Source organism: Eurosta solidaginis, chromosome 3 (genome assembly GCF_040869045.1).
Source record: "Eurosta solidaginis isolate ZX-2024a chromosome 3, ASM4086904v1, whole genome shotgun sequence".
Classification (NCBI taxonomy): domain Eukaryota; kingdom Metazoa; phylum Arthropoda; class Insecta; order Diptera; family Tephritidae; genus Eurosta; species Eurosta solidaginis.
Genome location: NC_090321.1, coordinates 275,225,884 through 275,243,141, shown reverse-complemented (window position 1 = coordinate 275,243,141; position 17,258 = coordinate 275,225,884). Strand labels below are relative to the sequence as shown.

Here is a 17,258-nt window from a genome sequence, read left to right as displayed (position 1 = left end):
ACAGTATATGCCCTGCAGCACTAAGTATTCATCAATTCTTAATATTTCGTTGGTAAACAATAAATTTTAACTTTTGGGTTTTGTTACTAAACTAGAAATGAATACAAGTAAGTTTCCACCTTTATATTTTTAAATATTTTTCCCTTTGTTCTAAAGCAGGAAGTGCTTACAAGTCTCTCTTTTAGAGGTTGTTAATTTAGGTAAAAAATATTCTAAAAACCGATGAATGGTTAAAAATTGATGCCCAAATTTCTAACCGTGTATAATACGCACTGCATATACAACAAAATGTGAGAAAGTGGGATTCAATTACTAAAGGTTTTGTTTCTTATAATGGCAGAGCTTTAACACTCCCAATTTAAAAATCAGGACGGGTTGCTTTTACGAAGTACGGAAAATGGGGTATAATTCAATCGCCTTCAGCGAAAATTGTAGTAGAAAACTTCTTTTAGCACTATATTGTGATACTTATTTTGCAAATACAACAGGTTCTGTGGAAACCGCTCATATTTTACTAAATATTTTGAGAAATGTTGAAAAGTTATACTACTTAAATAATTTTTCCATAATTTGTTTGAAGAATTTTAGTCAAAAATACTCTATCTCAAAATTTCTTTTAAAAGCTTGAGCATAAATTCAATACATGTGACATAGTAAAGTGAGTTTATGAAAAAAATTGTGAGATAAAACGTTATTCAATCTAATTTTTGAATTTTTGGAAAGTGTTTTTGGTATTGGGGGGTTTCGAACCGGCAGCCGACATGGGATACTTCACTCAGCATTCGCAATGAACTCTCAAAGAAAATAAATGCCTGATTTTAGAACTTTATACTCCGGCCTTGACAGAATAGTTGACTTATGTGCTGTCTTGATTAAGAGGAATTATTTATGTACCTATTTATTCTGAAAGCTCTTTTCCGTTTAAATATTCATTTAAAGTTTCCGGATTAAACGTTAATTTGCAACACTCAGAACACGATCGTTTGATACAACGTCACGAGGTCCAAGTATTCCAAATAAGAATATAAATAATATTACAAATATAAAAGAGATTCAATAAATCTATATATACATATATAAAAATCAAATTCTGTGTGTGTGTATGTGTATGTTCGCTATGGAAACGTATTTCCCAAACTTCAATCATCACCATTGGCTATAGGTTCCTCCTATCAACAGGAAGATTTTAGGCTAAAAATAATTTCGATATATAAAAGGGGCATGGCACACACATACAAATTGAATTTTTGATACTGCATAACTCTGAAGGTTTACATGCCAGAACATTGAAATTGAGTAAGAAGTTATATGAGGTAAATCCCTAACACCACCAAGATAATGTGGAATTGGAAAAAAGGGGGCGTGGCACCTCCCATACAAATGGAATATATCATACTGCATATCTCTGGATGTAGTACTGATAGGATAATGAAAATTGGTAAGGAGCTATATGACGTTAAGCCAAATGTGGAATTGGGAAAAAAGGGGCGTACCACATTCTCTACAAATGGAATTTTCTAGAACTATGGCTGCCGTAAAAACTTAAATTATTTCAAAACCTAAAGTTTGCCTGCATTCTTGTGTTTGGCTGTTATTTCTTTCGGACGTTTAGAAATCTGCCGCCGTTAAAAAAAATTGTTAGCTTCAGTCCATCTACATCTTCTATAAAAATTCTGTGTGTGTGTTCCCTATGGAAACGTATTTCCTACACCTCAATCATCACCAAATTTTGGCTATAGGTTCTCTCGATCAAAGCGAAGGTTTTTCATATTTCAAAATTAAGAACTTTAAATTTAATTTTTTTTTTGGCTATGCGAACGAGCATTCTTAGCTCCCAAAAATGATCATGTTAACAAAATCAATGATCGCATTCAAAAACAAATTCCTGGTGAAGTTGCGAAATATAAATCGATCGAAATAGTTACAGATGAAGATCAAACTGTGAATTATCCAATTGAATTTCTAAACTCTTTAGAACCACTTGGAATGCCTGCGCATATATTAACTTTGAAAATTGGTTCACCAATCATGCTTCTTCGTAATTTAAACCCACCATAATTGTGCAATGGAACCAGACTTTACGTTAAGAAATTAACGCGGAATGTAATCGAAGCAACAATCATCAGCGGTAAAAGCAAAGGTGAAGATGTGCTCATAGTACGGATCCCAATGATTCCAACAGATTTGCTATTAAATTTTAAGCCCTTCCAGTTTCCTGTACGCCTTGCGTTTGCAATTAAAATCAACAAAGCACAAAGACAATCGCTTACTGTTGCAGGATTAAATTTAGAGAGTCCGTGCTTTTTCCATTTTTTATTTAACTATATGTTGCTTGCTCGAAAGTTGGAACGCCAAAAAATTTGTTTATCTTTGCACCGAACGAAAAAACCAAAAATATTGTGTACCCACTTGCATTACAATAAGATACAATAATAAAATATTTTAAACGAAAATTTCACCAAGTATGCGTATAAAATGCAATTCAATTTACAGAACAATAAACTAAATTATCAACAAACAAAACAGAAAAAATAACACAACATTCATTCGACCTCGGGCGTTACAATGTACGCCGGGTAAAGCTAGTACTTAAATAGAGACAAATGTATCGAACATACGGTCTGAATAAGTTAACACACTCAATGAGTGAAACATTTCGTTATGGCATTTCTAATAACTGTAATGCTATTTCTAAACGAGTCGATTTTCTTGTTCAGTTTTTGACGTTCAAAACTGCATTTAAATTTCGATTTAGTTTCAGTTTTCATACAAAATTCCTTTCTTCTGTACTACGACTAGATCCAGGTATATTTAATAAATTTACCATAGAATCGAAAAAAGTTATAATACGGAAATTTGCAGTTCAGCGCGTATCGGGCTGTTGTAAATCGTTCGCCTCCTATATCTACTACTAACGTTTGCGAAGAAACAACACAGTTAATGGATGCGAATTCGATTTGGTTGCAATTGTTAAAAATTTTGTAAGCCGAGCATACCTCTTGTGATTCAATCATGCTGAGACACAATATATAACACGCGACAGTTTTCACAAATGATTTTTTTTTTTTTTAGACTTTCAGCAGCCATTTGGAATTTTTGGATAACGTTTTAAAACTAGAAGTGTCTACAAGCTTTTATGCATGTTACGATTTTTTTTTTTTTTTTTAAATTTAAAACAATAAAAATATATTCAAGAATTGAAGATCATAAATTTATCTACAAAAACGGCTCAATAATTTTTTCCTACCAGCCACCATTTCTGAGCTATCACGAACCAAAAAGTTTTAGAATTTGTACTCGTCATAATATGCACGTTTCCACGATGTCTCGGAGATATTGTACTTCGCGCGTTTTTTTTACCGTGGTTTTCTCAGTAGGCCTATTCCACGAGTGAACTATGATCCTGTGTAATTTGTAACTGTTGAAAATATTATGAAAAATCTCGAAGATTGGAAATAATAAAAGCGATGTCAATTGAATACAAGTAATGAAGCTCTAATATTAGACTGATTCAAATCTCCTTGTTCCCTTCTCCTTATTCTTCTTCTTCTTCCTCTTGGTCATCTTCATTCGAAGGGCAAGTTATTTGCGTTATTAGCGACGAATCGCACACTGAAAGAAATAGTGCTAGTGAAATCTACAAATCGGTTCTGTTGTTCTTGACTTGACGGAGATTCGGTGAAATTGATCGAATTATGGTTAATTCGACCGAGTTCTTTGTCAAGCACTTAAGTTGACAAAATTCTGTAAAATTGACAGATTGCTAATCAATCTAACTGATTTTTTTGTTAACACAACTGATCTCACTGGTCATTTCAACAGCGATCAGCAGTCAATACATGAGCCAATTTCAAAGAGATTTTTACGCTCACTGCGCTCTCTACTTTGTACTTATGTATGCTGTGTACTATATGTATGCACATATTTACATATGTATATGACGGCCGCCGTGGTGGGATGGTAGCGTGCTCCGCCTACCACACCGAAGACCCTGGATTCACACAACGGACAAATCAGCATACAAATTTTAGAAATAAGGTTTTTCAATTAGAAGAAAATTTTCCTAAGCGGGGTCGCCCCTCGTCTCTGTTCGGCAAGCACTCCGAGTATATTTCTGCCATGAAAATATCTCAGTGAAAACTCATCTGCCTTGCAAATACCGCAACATAGTTACTTTCGTAAAAAGCTGTCGCAACAACTTTTTTTGTTCATTTGACTACTAAAACGGTCAATTACGAATCAACGATTTGTGCGCAGTTGATTCACCATCATGTTGCGATGGATAGACATTGACAGAAATTTCGGTTGAATTCACCCGTATTTCGGTTGATTTTACCAGTATTTTCCTTTCAGTGCATGTCACCGCCTTGCAGTCAAACGAATCGACCACTGTTCGTGATTCAGCATTAGAACCTGACCGGCCTTGACAATTTTTACATTACAGAGAACAAAACAGTTAAATTTTTTTTTGCAACCTCATTTGGCGCTGCATCCATTTTTGCAGATGCAAAAAACTGTGTCCAGCAGTTTTTCAGCCGTAGGTGGAAGTAACTGGACTGCACTGGTTCAAATATATTACTGACCAATTTCTAACCCCACTCTTGGGGGTCTAGAAAAAATGGTTGATGAACATCAGCTGCGGTTGGTGGAAGACAAGCTAATTGAGCTTGTTTTTATATTTAATATTTTAAACGAAACTTGCACTTATCTAAGCAAGTAGAATGAAAATGTTGGTAATAACTTTTTGTTGAGTTTAATTATTGTTTTTAAAAACTTGAGCACATTGCCCGTAATTTTGGTTTTCAAATATTTTGAAAACTGATATTTTACCTCTCCTGTAAAATGCAGATGTCGTGTCACAGCCAGTTATTACGTGTAAAAATAGTACAGTAGAATCGCGAAAAAGTTAACTCTCGAGAAAGTTAAACGCTCGGCTAAGTTGACTGAGCTGGAGCGTCCACGTAGCGCTCTAAAAAGTTAACTATTGACTAAATTTTCTGAGCTTTTTTCAAGTTCAACCGTTTGTTTGGCAATAAAACCAAGTGCGGGTATTCCCCTATTTTTTGTGTTATTTTGAAAGGTGGATGGTGTTAACGTAAGCATTGACGTCATTGAGAATTGGAACGACGTTAAAATTACGGAACATGACGAAGATTGCAAAGTGTCGGATAATGATAAGGAAGAATCAGCTATCGAGCAAGATATATGCAATAACAGAAATTGAGTTTTTTGGACGAAAATTGTTAAAAGCTAAAAAGAAAAAAAAACAAACAAGTCTCGACTGCTTCTATAAACCAGCTCTTACAAATTAATAAGTACATCTCGACGTGCCATACGAAAAGTAACACTTATAAATGTTTTTCACAGGATTTCTTTGTAATCGATATTTGCAATGTGAATAAATTAATATGTATGTATATTCTGTGAACTTGAAATCAGCCAGTACAAATTAAATCTAAGTTTATGCTCTGTAATGATTAAAACTAAGTCATTTAAATAAATTGTTATATCCCAAAAACTGTGTTTATTACTGCATTTTTTCAAATTTGAAAACCGCTTGGAAAAGTTAACATTTCTGAAAAGTAAACTACCCTTGGAACATTTTGGTTAACTTTTTCGCGATTGTATTCTTCTTGAACTTGACTCTTTGTAGATAAACTAAAAGAATATACATATATCCGATGTTGAGCTTTACGTGGTTTTAAGAATAAAATAGAGTAAAGCTCAAAACGTAAACGGTATTGCTTATATTATAGCAGGCATAAAACCCTAGCTCAGCGCACAATTGAACAGGGGACAGATGTTGTATTGAGATTACACTGGTGAATAAATGAAGGGACTGGGTTTCATCTAATATATAAAATTCTTTTGTCACGGTTTTAGAGGCTGAACTCCTCCGAAACGGCTGAACCGATTCTCATTAAATTTTGTGAGCATATTGGGTAGGTCTGAGAATCGGCCAACGTCTACGTTTTTTTTCGTTACGTGTCTAGGGTCTTGAGATCAAAACGTGGACCCGGGTACCCCTAGAATGTGTTTATACAATATGGATATCAAATGAAAGTTGTTGATGAGTGCTATAGTACAGGATAATTTTTATACAACTGGTAGGCTAGGGTCTCGAGATATAGCCCAAAATGTGGACCCGGGTAACCCTAGAATGTGTTATACAATATGGATATCAAATGAAACCTGTTGATGAGTGCTATAGTACAGGATAATTTTCATACAACTGGGAGGTTAGGGTCTCGAGATATAGCCCAAAACGTGGACCCGGGTAGCCCTAGAATGTGTTTTTACAATATGGATATCAAATGAAAGTTGTCGATGAGTGCAATAGTACAGGATAATTTTCATACAACTGGGAGGCTAGGGTCTCGAGATATAGGCCAAAACGTGGACCCGGGTACCCCTAGAATGTGTTTGCACAATATGGATACCAAATGAAAGCTGTTGATGAGTGCTATAGTACAGGATAATTTTTTTACAACTGGGAGGCTAGGGTCTCGAGATATAGCCCAACACGTGGACCCGGGTACCCCTAGAATGTGTTATACAATATGGATATCAAATGAAAACTGTTGATGAGTGCTATAGTACAGGATAATTTTCATACAACTGGGAGGATAAGGTCTCGACATATAGCCCAAAACGTGGACCCGGATACACGTAGAATATGTTTTTACATTATGGGTATCAAATTGAAGCCGTTGATGTGTGCTATAATGCAGAGTAAGTTTTACACCGCTGGGTCACTAGGGCCTCGAGATATAGGCCAAAACATGGACCCGGATACCCCTAAAATTTCTGTGTATTATGGATATCAAATGAAAGCTGTTGCTGAGAGCTCTAAAGTTCATTGTGATATTCGATTTAGTCGCATCAACCTGGCAAATCTGATAAATATGCATGCGAAGTCGAAATAAAGGCAAGAACTAATAATACCCACATACCTATTTACATACGTCCTATTCGATTTGCCTGACATTTTGTATATAAATTTGCCTATATTAGTATTTACCTTGCTTTTTTCCGGGAAGTATACTGGGACTGGGATTAGGACTAGGACTGGGACTGAGACTGAGACTCGGAGTGGGACTGGGAATGAGACTCGGAATGGGACTGGAACATAATACATACCACCCTCTGGGACTGGCAATACGAGATGAAGAAGAAGGAGAAAAACTTGAGAGAAGAGAAAATAGAGGAGACTGAGAAAGAGACAGAATGAGACGAAGATGGAGATGAAGCGAAAAAGACGGAGGGAGGAGTGAATAAAAAGATTAGGACCAAGTGTAGACGGGTAGGGCAGAGTTAGAAGGAAAAAGCTTATTAAAAGTATGCAGATAGGGCAAATTTAGGGCAGAACAACGTCTGCCGGGTCTGCTAGTATTATTCTAATATATATTAAATTTTAAGTCTAAGTGACAGACAGAAAACTATTTTAACATTTATTAAAACTAAAGATGTATATATGTACTTGGCATAAAAAATTAGATGTAAGGCGCGATGACCTCCGAAGAGATTTTTGGCAGAGGCAGATGAGATTTCACTGAAAGCTTTTCCTGGCAGAAATACACTCGGAGTGCTAGCCAAACACTGCCAGGGTAAAGAAAATTTGAAAATAATTGAAAAAACTTATTTCTAAAATTTTGATGTTGCTTTTCCCGGGCCGTGAACCCAGCATCTTCGGTGTGTATGGCGGAGCACGCTACCATCACACCACGCCACACTTTTTGTATAAACATTTTTCTGATGAAAAAAAAATTTTTTTAATCGCGAAAAACTCTTTTTGACTTTTGACCTTAAATACAATTTTTGGACAAACTGAAATTTTGAGTTTATAAATTTTATTCATAATTATATTTTAAACATAATTATATTTTAAATAATATTAATTTTCAACTTGTTGTAACATTTTGTATCACTTCTCTTATTTTTTTGGTCTTATTTGGCTGGACCAAAATAAGTTAATTTAGAACAAAAAAGTTTGAAAAATTACTTAAACCAACGAATCTATTAAAACGGGTTCCAAAATTTTTACCGGGGATAGATTGAAAGAAATAATGAACTCTCAAACAGTTTGCCGTATTTTCAAAAAAAAAAAACATTAATAGCGATGAAACAGCACGTTGAAAATAGCAATTGGCCAAATATAACTTGAAGAGTGAACTTAAGAAAATAATTTTACGTATAAAAGGGAATTCAGGCTTGTAATTTGATATCAAGAATTTTAAATTTCGATATTTTTGTATGCGAGTTCAAGGTTATTGATATGTTAGCAAATTTTTAAATGTTTCAATGTTTAACAGGGTTTTGCGGTACTCACCTTTTGGTGGCGATGAATGATAATATAATCCTTGAAATCGGCGCCTCCGTTTCGGTGGCATATCGCCTTTAAATGCGAAAATGCACTCAAATATTAGAGCTTTTGTATGCGCTAGTTATTGACAATGCAATCACCAAATTCAAATGCAGAACCAACACTGCGTGTGTAGAATTTCAAGCGAAACGAACATAATGCGAAATGTAACGCGAAAACTTTCCGGAAATAAGTCATATGCATTAATATATAAAATACTGCAACACCCACTCAATATGAGCAACAACACATTGTTAACGTTTTTGATATAAATGTACGAGACCACGACACACAAACGACAAAAGAGCCTTTTGGCCAATTTCAGCGAGAATGCAAATTTTTTTTTGTTGTGGTTTTTTTTTTCGTTTTTGCTTTTTGTCAATTACTAAGTAATGGACATAGTAATAGCACACAATGATTAAAGCAGAAATACGCGTAAAGGCTAGGCTTATTTTGGTTTTGATTTATCACATATTTAAACAAATTGAAAAGGTTTTATTGATTACTTATTAGCGTTTTTCTCACCACATTTATTTTTTTTTTTTAATTTTTTTTACTTTTCGTTTTTGTTATGATTTTTTTTATAAATTTTAGCCCATTTCGATGAATAATATATTTAGTTAACTTTCATCTAGCATTGCTATTTTATGCCCATATAAACTTTATTTATTACTTTACACGCCCTTTTATTATTATTCACTAAAATTACTTTTTTCTACCCCATATCTCTGCTGGTTCTACTTTGTTTTTGCATTTTGCATTATAATTTGCTTGATTGCTCACAAACACGGCCAGTATGTAGCACCATAACCGTACCATACTGTTTGTCCTCTTAAACAATGCGAACCCTGCATTTGCACATTTTTTCATAAATTGTCCACCACACTGATTGCCACAGTTGTTAATCTAATTTTCTAATTTTATCGTTAAAAATTTTCATTGGCGCTGTTATTGTCTAACCGTTGTTCACACATACATATGTATGACGAGTTCGCGACGGTAACGGAAACAGTAACGGAAATGTGTCCACGAGCGTTGACGGTCCGATGTCGTTTGCTGCACATTTTAAGCTATTCGTACAGTTTACTAACTCGCAATACCAAATTATGTAGTGGCGAGTTATCGCAGCGGCGTAGTGTTGCTATTATTATTATTTATGTTAGTGTATAGTTGGTAAAATGAGCAATCGACAGTGGACATGACGAGTGTGAGCACAAAAGGCTTTGCAACCGGCGTACATTAGCAATAATGGGCAAGCATGTGGCAACACCACCAATAAAGGAAATGGTATTGTCCATATATTTTCTTCCGTGTCGCTAGCAATTTATAGACACTTGATAGGTATTAGAGCGACAATCATACAATGTATTTGTTGTTGTACTTTGTCAGTAAAAAAAAGGATATTATAAATATTTTCTTTTTTAATTTGTTTTCTTTGTTAAATTTGTTTTTACTATACCTTTAATTTGTGCACTTTTTTATTCCTTGTTTAAGCTATGAATTTTTACATAACTCTTTTATTTTCTTATTTTATTTGGATATACGTTTTATTATTATTTTATTTCATTATTCACTTTTCTATTATTCATTCCTTTTTAATTGACATCTGGTTTTATTCACATTGTTCTGTGCCCTCATGCGATGCAATTGTATGTCGGATACGTATACGCACTGTTGTACCATTGGGTGTTTGCACTTTTAATACTGCGGCACAGTTATCGCTAACATTCAGTTTTGTTGCTAAAAATTTCAAAAACAAATTAATTTGATATAAATTGAAATTATGTATGCACTTATTTTTGAAACTTACAAAGTGTGAGTTCATTTTTGGTTGTAACACCATTTAATGTAGGCGAAGATGGATTTGATTCCATATTATTTCAATGTTTGCATCCAATGTGCGAAAGGTAGGCTAAAATCATGAAATATCGTTATAACTAATTAATGATTCGTTTATATTGATTGTAACGGTTTTGTTATTAGATTGTCCAAGTTGTTTCGTCTTCAGGTGAAAAATCATTAAATACGTTAAGAATGCTGAAATCGACAAAAAATTATATACCGACGGCTGAGCGGAAAATCAGCCTATCATAGCAGAAATAATCCTATCGCGTTCATCGGAGAAATTCTGAAATAGCGCATTTTTTTTTTTAATTTGGATAAGTTTTTCATAATATGCACCACTTTTTAAAATTTTAAAATTTTTGTCGTGTTGAGGGGCCTGTTTCGAGTTTTTTTTTAGTACTGCTTAAAAAATAAAGCCTATTTATTTTGCTCCAGATTATGCAATAGTTACTTTGTGAGGCAGTGCCATTTTTTGAGTGATTCTGGGTTTTGAATATTTTTGCATCTATCGATCTATTGCATCTACCATCGACCTGCCTCCTCATCAAAACCACAACAACCGCTTGCATTTTCCATTTTTTTTTTAACATTTCCTTCAGATTTCTTGATGTTTTTTAGTATTTGTTCGCCAAAGTAAAATATAACCATGTCCTGTAACCCTCTTCTCATTATGATGTCCTACAAACTGGCAATAACCCTCTTTTGCAAACCACTACAACGCTTTCTTAATTGGTTCAGTCGTAGCTAGACCGGTCGCTGCCTTCGACTAATTAATTCAAATATACACCCAGAAAAACAAATTTATCTAAAATCAGGAAAATATTTCCTAATACCAATTTCACACAGAAACGTTTAACGTTTATTTAATGAAATAATTATATTTTCTTTTCACACAGGGCCACTTGCATCATTAAGCGAACATTTGTCAGCAACTCCAAAAAATAATTCGCTTTCATAAAAAAATGATTAAACTGGACAAGCATCCATTTTCTCCTTAACTATAAAGACAATCAAAATTAAATACATGCGCAACTACTCATAGATGTTGCACCTAACCAAATATGTACTTATTTTGGAAAAGCCTATTATTACCTTTGCTGCGTATACAGAAAACATAAAAATTATAATTTTGTCATAAAAACGCGCTATATCAGAAATAGGTTGAAGAACGCCTTGTCTCAGAATACTTTTCATTAATTCGCTTTTATATCAAAATGGTTTTAAATTAATGCTCAGATAGGCAGTTTCTCATACAAATTTTGCGATAGTGTATTTTTGAATACAATACTGACGTACGGCATTATTCAAACAAATTCTGAAAGAATAACCAAACCAACATAACTCTTTAACAATTCATGAAATATTTAATAGAAAATGTATTATTTCCTCCAAAACTGGTTGGCATTTACAAATTTATTATCACTACTAATACACTACTAAAGTTACTTCTCGGCTACAATTTTCACTGAAGGGTATTGAATTATTCCCCGTTTCCCTTAGTTCTTAAAAGCGACCCGTCCAAATTTGGGAGTGTCAAATCTAGGTCTTCATTAGAGAACAAACCTCTAGTAATTGAATTATGGATGTTCCCCTGTGCAATTAACAAATGCATTCAAAACTATGTGGGAAGACTGTGCAACCATAACTTGTTTATGTTGGAACGCAATGTATTAACTATTACAACCCCATGCATTGTACTGCTTAAGTTGCTCTATTACCCGAACGACTCTGATGATGTTTTCTTTTCTGTTACCCTTGTGTTGCACTTTTAATTCCAGCTTATTATCTTAACTACCTGTAGCTCTGCAAAAAAGCAGAATTGTTATGTAATGGTAAGACTTTTTAACACGCGTATATTTGCTTCGCTTGTATGTATGCTTGTTTGTAACTCATAGGCCAGGCGCGCAAAGGAGAGTTAGACACATCTAGCGGCAATTATTGAATTATTGGATATCAAATGAAAGCTGTTGATGAGTGCTTTAGTACATGATAATTTTTCGTACCCCTGGGTGACTAGGGTCTCGATACATAGGCCATAACGTGGACTCAGATACCCCTAGAGTGTGTTTATACAATATGGCTATCAAATAAAAGCTGTTGATGAGTTCTTTAGCAGAGGGTAATTTTCATACATCTGGGTGACTAGGGCCCCAAGATATTGCCCAAAACGTGGATCAGAATAACCTTAGGATGTGTTTTTACATTATGGTATATACATTTTGAATAAATATACGAATTTTTCGATTTGTCTCGTGCTGCTAAGCTGCAAATTGTTTTGTACACTGTTTATGAGAGATGCTTCACCACACATATACAAGCGTATGTCACATTTCGTTGCTGGCTGAACATTTCAACTGCTTTGTATTTATTAAACAAACGATGCTTATGTGCTGTGAGCTTTGCTCGGACTTCTACCACTAAAGTGGTAGATCTACCATCTTTTTTCCAGAAATATAAGTTCTACCCCTTCTACCACGCAAACTTAAAAATAGGTAGTAGATTATTATAGAAGTTTCCTGAAGAAACCCCATTTTTTCCACAATTATTCGGGAAGAAAATCAATGCAGTGGAACGGTTTTATAAAACTCAAAATAACGTCTAGCTTAGCTCTGATCACCATATTACCTTTTTTCCTTCAGGTTTTTAGTACAAAACTGCAACGTACACCTACATATGTATATGGAAAAAATTGGTTATTATTCATTATATCAAGATATTTAAAATATAACCGGAATCTAAAAGAGGGCGTGGAACCTCCCATGCAAATGGAATCTATCATACTGCATATCTCTGGATGTAGTAATAGTAGGATAATGAAAATTGGTAAGGAGCTATATGACGTTAAGTCCTAACACCTCCAGTAAAATGTGGAATTTGTAAAAAAAAAGGAGCGTGGCACCTTCCCTACAAATGAGATTTTTCAGAACTATGGCTGCCGTACAAACTTAGGTTATTTTAACACCTAAAGTTTGACTGCATTTTTTAGTTTGGCTGTTATTCCTTTTGAACGTTTAGTAATCTGCAGCCGTTAAATAAATTTGTTTGCTTCAGTCTATCTACATCTTCTATAAAAATCAAATTCTGTCTCTGTGTTTCCTATGGAAACGTATTTCTACACTTCAATCAACAAATTTTGGGTATATGTTCCATCGATCAAGACGGAGGTTTTTCATATTTCAGAATTAAGGATTTAAAATTAATTTTTTTTTTTGGCAATGCGAACGAGCAATCTTAGCTCCCAAAAATGTTCATGTATACAAAATCAATGATCGCATTCAAAACCAAATTCCTGGTGAAGTGGCGAAATATAAATCGATCGACACAGTTACAGATGAAGATCAAATTTTGAATTATACAATTGAATTTCTAAACTCTTCAGAACCACCTAGAATGCCTGCGCATATATTAACTTTGAAAATTGGCTCACCATTCATGCTTCTTCGGAATTCACACCCACCAAATTGAGCAATGGAACCAGACTTTGCGTTAAGAAATTAATGCCAAATGTAATCGAAGCAATACTCATCAGCGGTAAAAGCGAAGATGAAGATATGCTCATTCCATGGATCCCAATGATTCCTACAGTTTTGCCATTCAATTTTAAGCCCTTACAGTTTCCTGTACGCCTTGCTTTTGCAATTATAATCAACAAAGCACAAGAACAATCGCTTACTGTTGCAGGATTAAATTTAGAGAGTCCGTGCTTTTCCCATGGCCAACTATATGTTGCTTGCTCTTGAGTTGGAACGCCAAAAAATTTGTTTATCTTTGCACCGAACGAAAAAAGCAAAAATATTGTGTACCCACTTGCATTACAATAAGGTACAATAATAAAATACTTTAAACGAAAGTACCATCGAAAATGCGTACAAAATTCAATTCAATTTACAGAACATTAAACTAAATTACCAACAAACAAAACAGAAAAAATAATACAACATTCATTCCATCTCGGACGTTACAACGTACGCCGGGTAAAGCTAGTAATATTTAAACCTTTTAAGTCATTACATCAGATTAATCAATTGAATGGGATCTCGGTTGCAATCTTTATCATATATTATTTCATAAATCTGCAGTAATTTCTTTCCTTGGATAATAATCTATCTATCTATAAATCTTATAAAATAAAGTCGCTAAATGCCATGCAGGCATGCTTAACCAACGAACCGATATCATTTCGTTACGATAATTAACGTTAATAAACGAAACAAAGTCATTTCGTTTCGTTTATTAACGTTAAAAACGTCAAATTAACGAAATGATTTCGTTTCGTTTTCTGCCATATCAAAACGGAACCAAATCGTTTATGTTCATTATTAATTTCAAACTATGCTGGCAAAGCTGATTGATGGCGGAGTCATTAAAGGTGAAAGCAATAGCCAAGCTGATTGCAACTTTTCTCATGAATTTTGACAGTACGAACATTTCTCAGAGTGTTTTTGACATTACCACCAACGAATTACACAAACAAATTATATGGAGTTTGTGTGTGTATGTGCGCTCGTTGTTACCACCTTACGGCTTCACCATGGCTATAGCATTGCCAGCACAATTCAAACATAAAGTATCACGTTTTTGTTAACGTTAACGAAAGCTTTTCGTTTCGGTTAAAAACGAGATACAATTTATCTTGATAATTTCTTTATCGATAATATTTCGAAGTGTTTCAACGGAAACGGTGGAAATTTTTTGATAAACGATTAGCTTAACGTTAAGGTGCATCCCTGATGCCATGTATGCACATAACATCACACAGAATGCTCCGATTTTAAAGCGGGTTTTTGCAATTGAAAGCTTAGCTACGTGAGATTGTACAGTTAATATAATTTGATGGTATATATTATAGAGGCGTGGCAAATTGCTAAAATGTAGTAAAAAATCATAAAATTTTTGTTTACACAGCTATAACTCATAAACGGATGGATGGATTTAAAAAATTCTACTTTTCAGTAAAACTTTGAAATATTTACCTTCGATCTGCATCAAAAAAAAAACTTGATTCCTTTCTTATATCAGCCAAATTTTTTAAACAAAAGTAACATTTTTACCAAAAAATGTTTTTGTGTGGTTGTTCGCTGTGAACTGTTCGCGCTAATTGCTTTTGAGTGAGGCATGTTGCGACACATGCATACGTACATATATAGCATTCGCTGCGTTATTTAACTTCGGGCGTTGGTTTATAGGTATGTACGGATGTAGATCACTACATAGTATAAAACAAAGTTGCTTTTTCTGTCCCTATGTCCCTTTGAATGCTTAAACGTTTAAAAATAGGCAACGGATTTTGATGCGCTTTTTTTTTATAGATAAAGAGTGACTGAAGAGGAAGTAACGGATGAACATATTTGGCTGAAAATTGGTGGAGGGGTAGCTTAGAACCAGGAGACAGACATAGGCTAATTTTTATCCCGTTCTGGATAGGGTCTTGAGATCAAAACGTGGACCTGGGTAATCCTGGGATATGTTTGTACAATGTGGGTATCGAATGTAAGCTGTTTATGAGTAGTTTGATAAGGGGTATTTTTCGTACCCGCGTGTAACTAGGGTCTCGAGATATAAGCGAAAACGTGGGCGCTGGTACCCCTAGAATGTGTTTATAGAATATGGATAACGAATGAAAGCTGTTGATGAGTGCTTTAGTACAGGGTAATTTTCATACCTATTGCTGACTAGGGTCTCGAGATTGAGGCCAAAACGTGGACCCGGGTACCCCTAGAAAGTGTTTATACAATATGGATAACAAACAAAAGCTATTGATGTGTGCTTTAGTACAGGGTAGTTTTCATACCTATGTATTCGTAAAGGGTCTCGAGATATAGGTCAAGACGTGCATCAGGGTAACACTAGGATGTGTTTTTACATTATGGGTATCAAATTGAAGCTGTTGATGAGTGCTTTAGTACAGAGTAATTTTTATACAGCTGGGTGACTAGGGTCTCAAGATATGGGCAAAACCTGGACCCGGATACCCCAAGAATATGTGTGTAATATGGACATCAAATGAAAGTTGTTGCTGAGAGCTTTAAAGTAATTTTCATTGTGATATTCAATTTAGTTTCATTAACCTAGCAAAACTGATAAATGTGCATGCGAAGCCGAAATAAAGACATGAATTAATAATAACCACATATCTATTTACATACGTCCTATTAGATTTGCCTGGTAATAAGGGATGAAGAAGAATGGGAAAAACTTTAGAGAAGATAAAAGAGGGAAGGAGAAGAAGACTGAGATAGAGTGAGACGAAAATAGCGATAGATGAAGCGAAAAGACGGAGGGAGGAGTGAATAAAAGGATTTAGAAAAGTTAAGAAGGGGGGGGGGGGGGGGGGGGGGTGCAGAGTTAGACGGAAAAATTTATTAAAATCTATGGAGATAGACCAAATTTAAGGCAAAACAACGTCTGACGGGTCTGCTAGTATACATATATAGAAAACTCGCATAACAGAGCAATTCTTTCCTTGGCTTTGGTATGTATGGCCTAGAAAGATCAATGTGGTCATATTAAATCGTTCCCGAGAAGGTCGGACTAGTACCTTAATTGCGCATCTTACCGGATCTTTATCTGGCAAATGATCATCAACTTACATTATAATTTCCAAACCAGCAACAACAACAACCAGCCAATCATTCATTTGTAAAATAATACAATTGAAAAAGCAATTAATTATAAAATAATCAAACAAATAAAACGTTGAGAAAAATAACAGCTGAAATTGAAACGCAATATGCGCTGAAGAAAATTATAAATAAATTTATACATGAGGAATTTAGAGCTTTATTAAAGAAAATCGATATTTAAAAACTATAAAATTTATTGAGCTATAAAGAAGAGCCAGACAATAACTGGCCAATCACATGACCTAAATCGATGAGGGGGGCATAATGAATGTATTTATGTTTGTGTACTTGAATTTCAGAGCGTCATGGTAGGAATAAGCATGGAAATGGGATACGTAGAAGGTTTTGCATGTCAACAAAGCAGAAAAGATTAAAAAAAAATTGACTATTTTCACACAAAAAACTACCCAAAACCGAATAACCAGGGC

At 34.5% G+C, this 17,258-nt stretch overlaps 1 protein-coding gene across 3 annotated transcripts in view; it reads right to left on the bottom strand.

The window, feature by feature from the left end:
• LOC137245613 (arginine kinase Lit v 2.0101-like) overlaps positions 1-10,278 on the bottom strand; it is a 104,201-nt gene extending 93,923 nt beyond the window's left edge. For all 3 annotated transcript variants that reach the window (XM_067776561.1, XM_067776562.1, XM_067776566.1), the window contains exons 1-2: positions 10,173-10,278; positions 8,330-10,102 (exon numbers count right to left, since the gene is read on the bottom strand). In XM_067776561.1, the coding sequence (XP_067632662.1) occupies positions 8,330-8,390 (61 nt within the window). In that variant the 5' untranslated portion in view covers positions 8,391-10,102; positions 10,173-10,278. The remainder of the gene's footprint in view (positions 1-8,329; positions 10,103-10,172) is intronic.
• Positions 10,279-17,258: the final 6,980 nt, after the last annotated feature.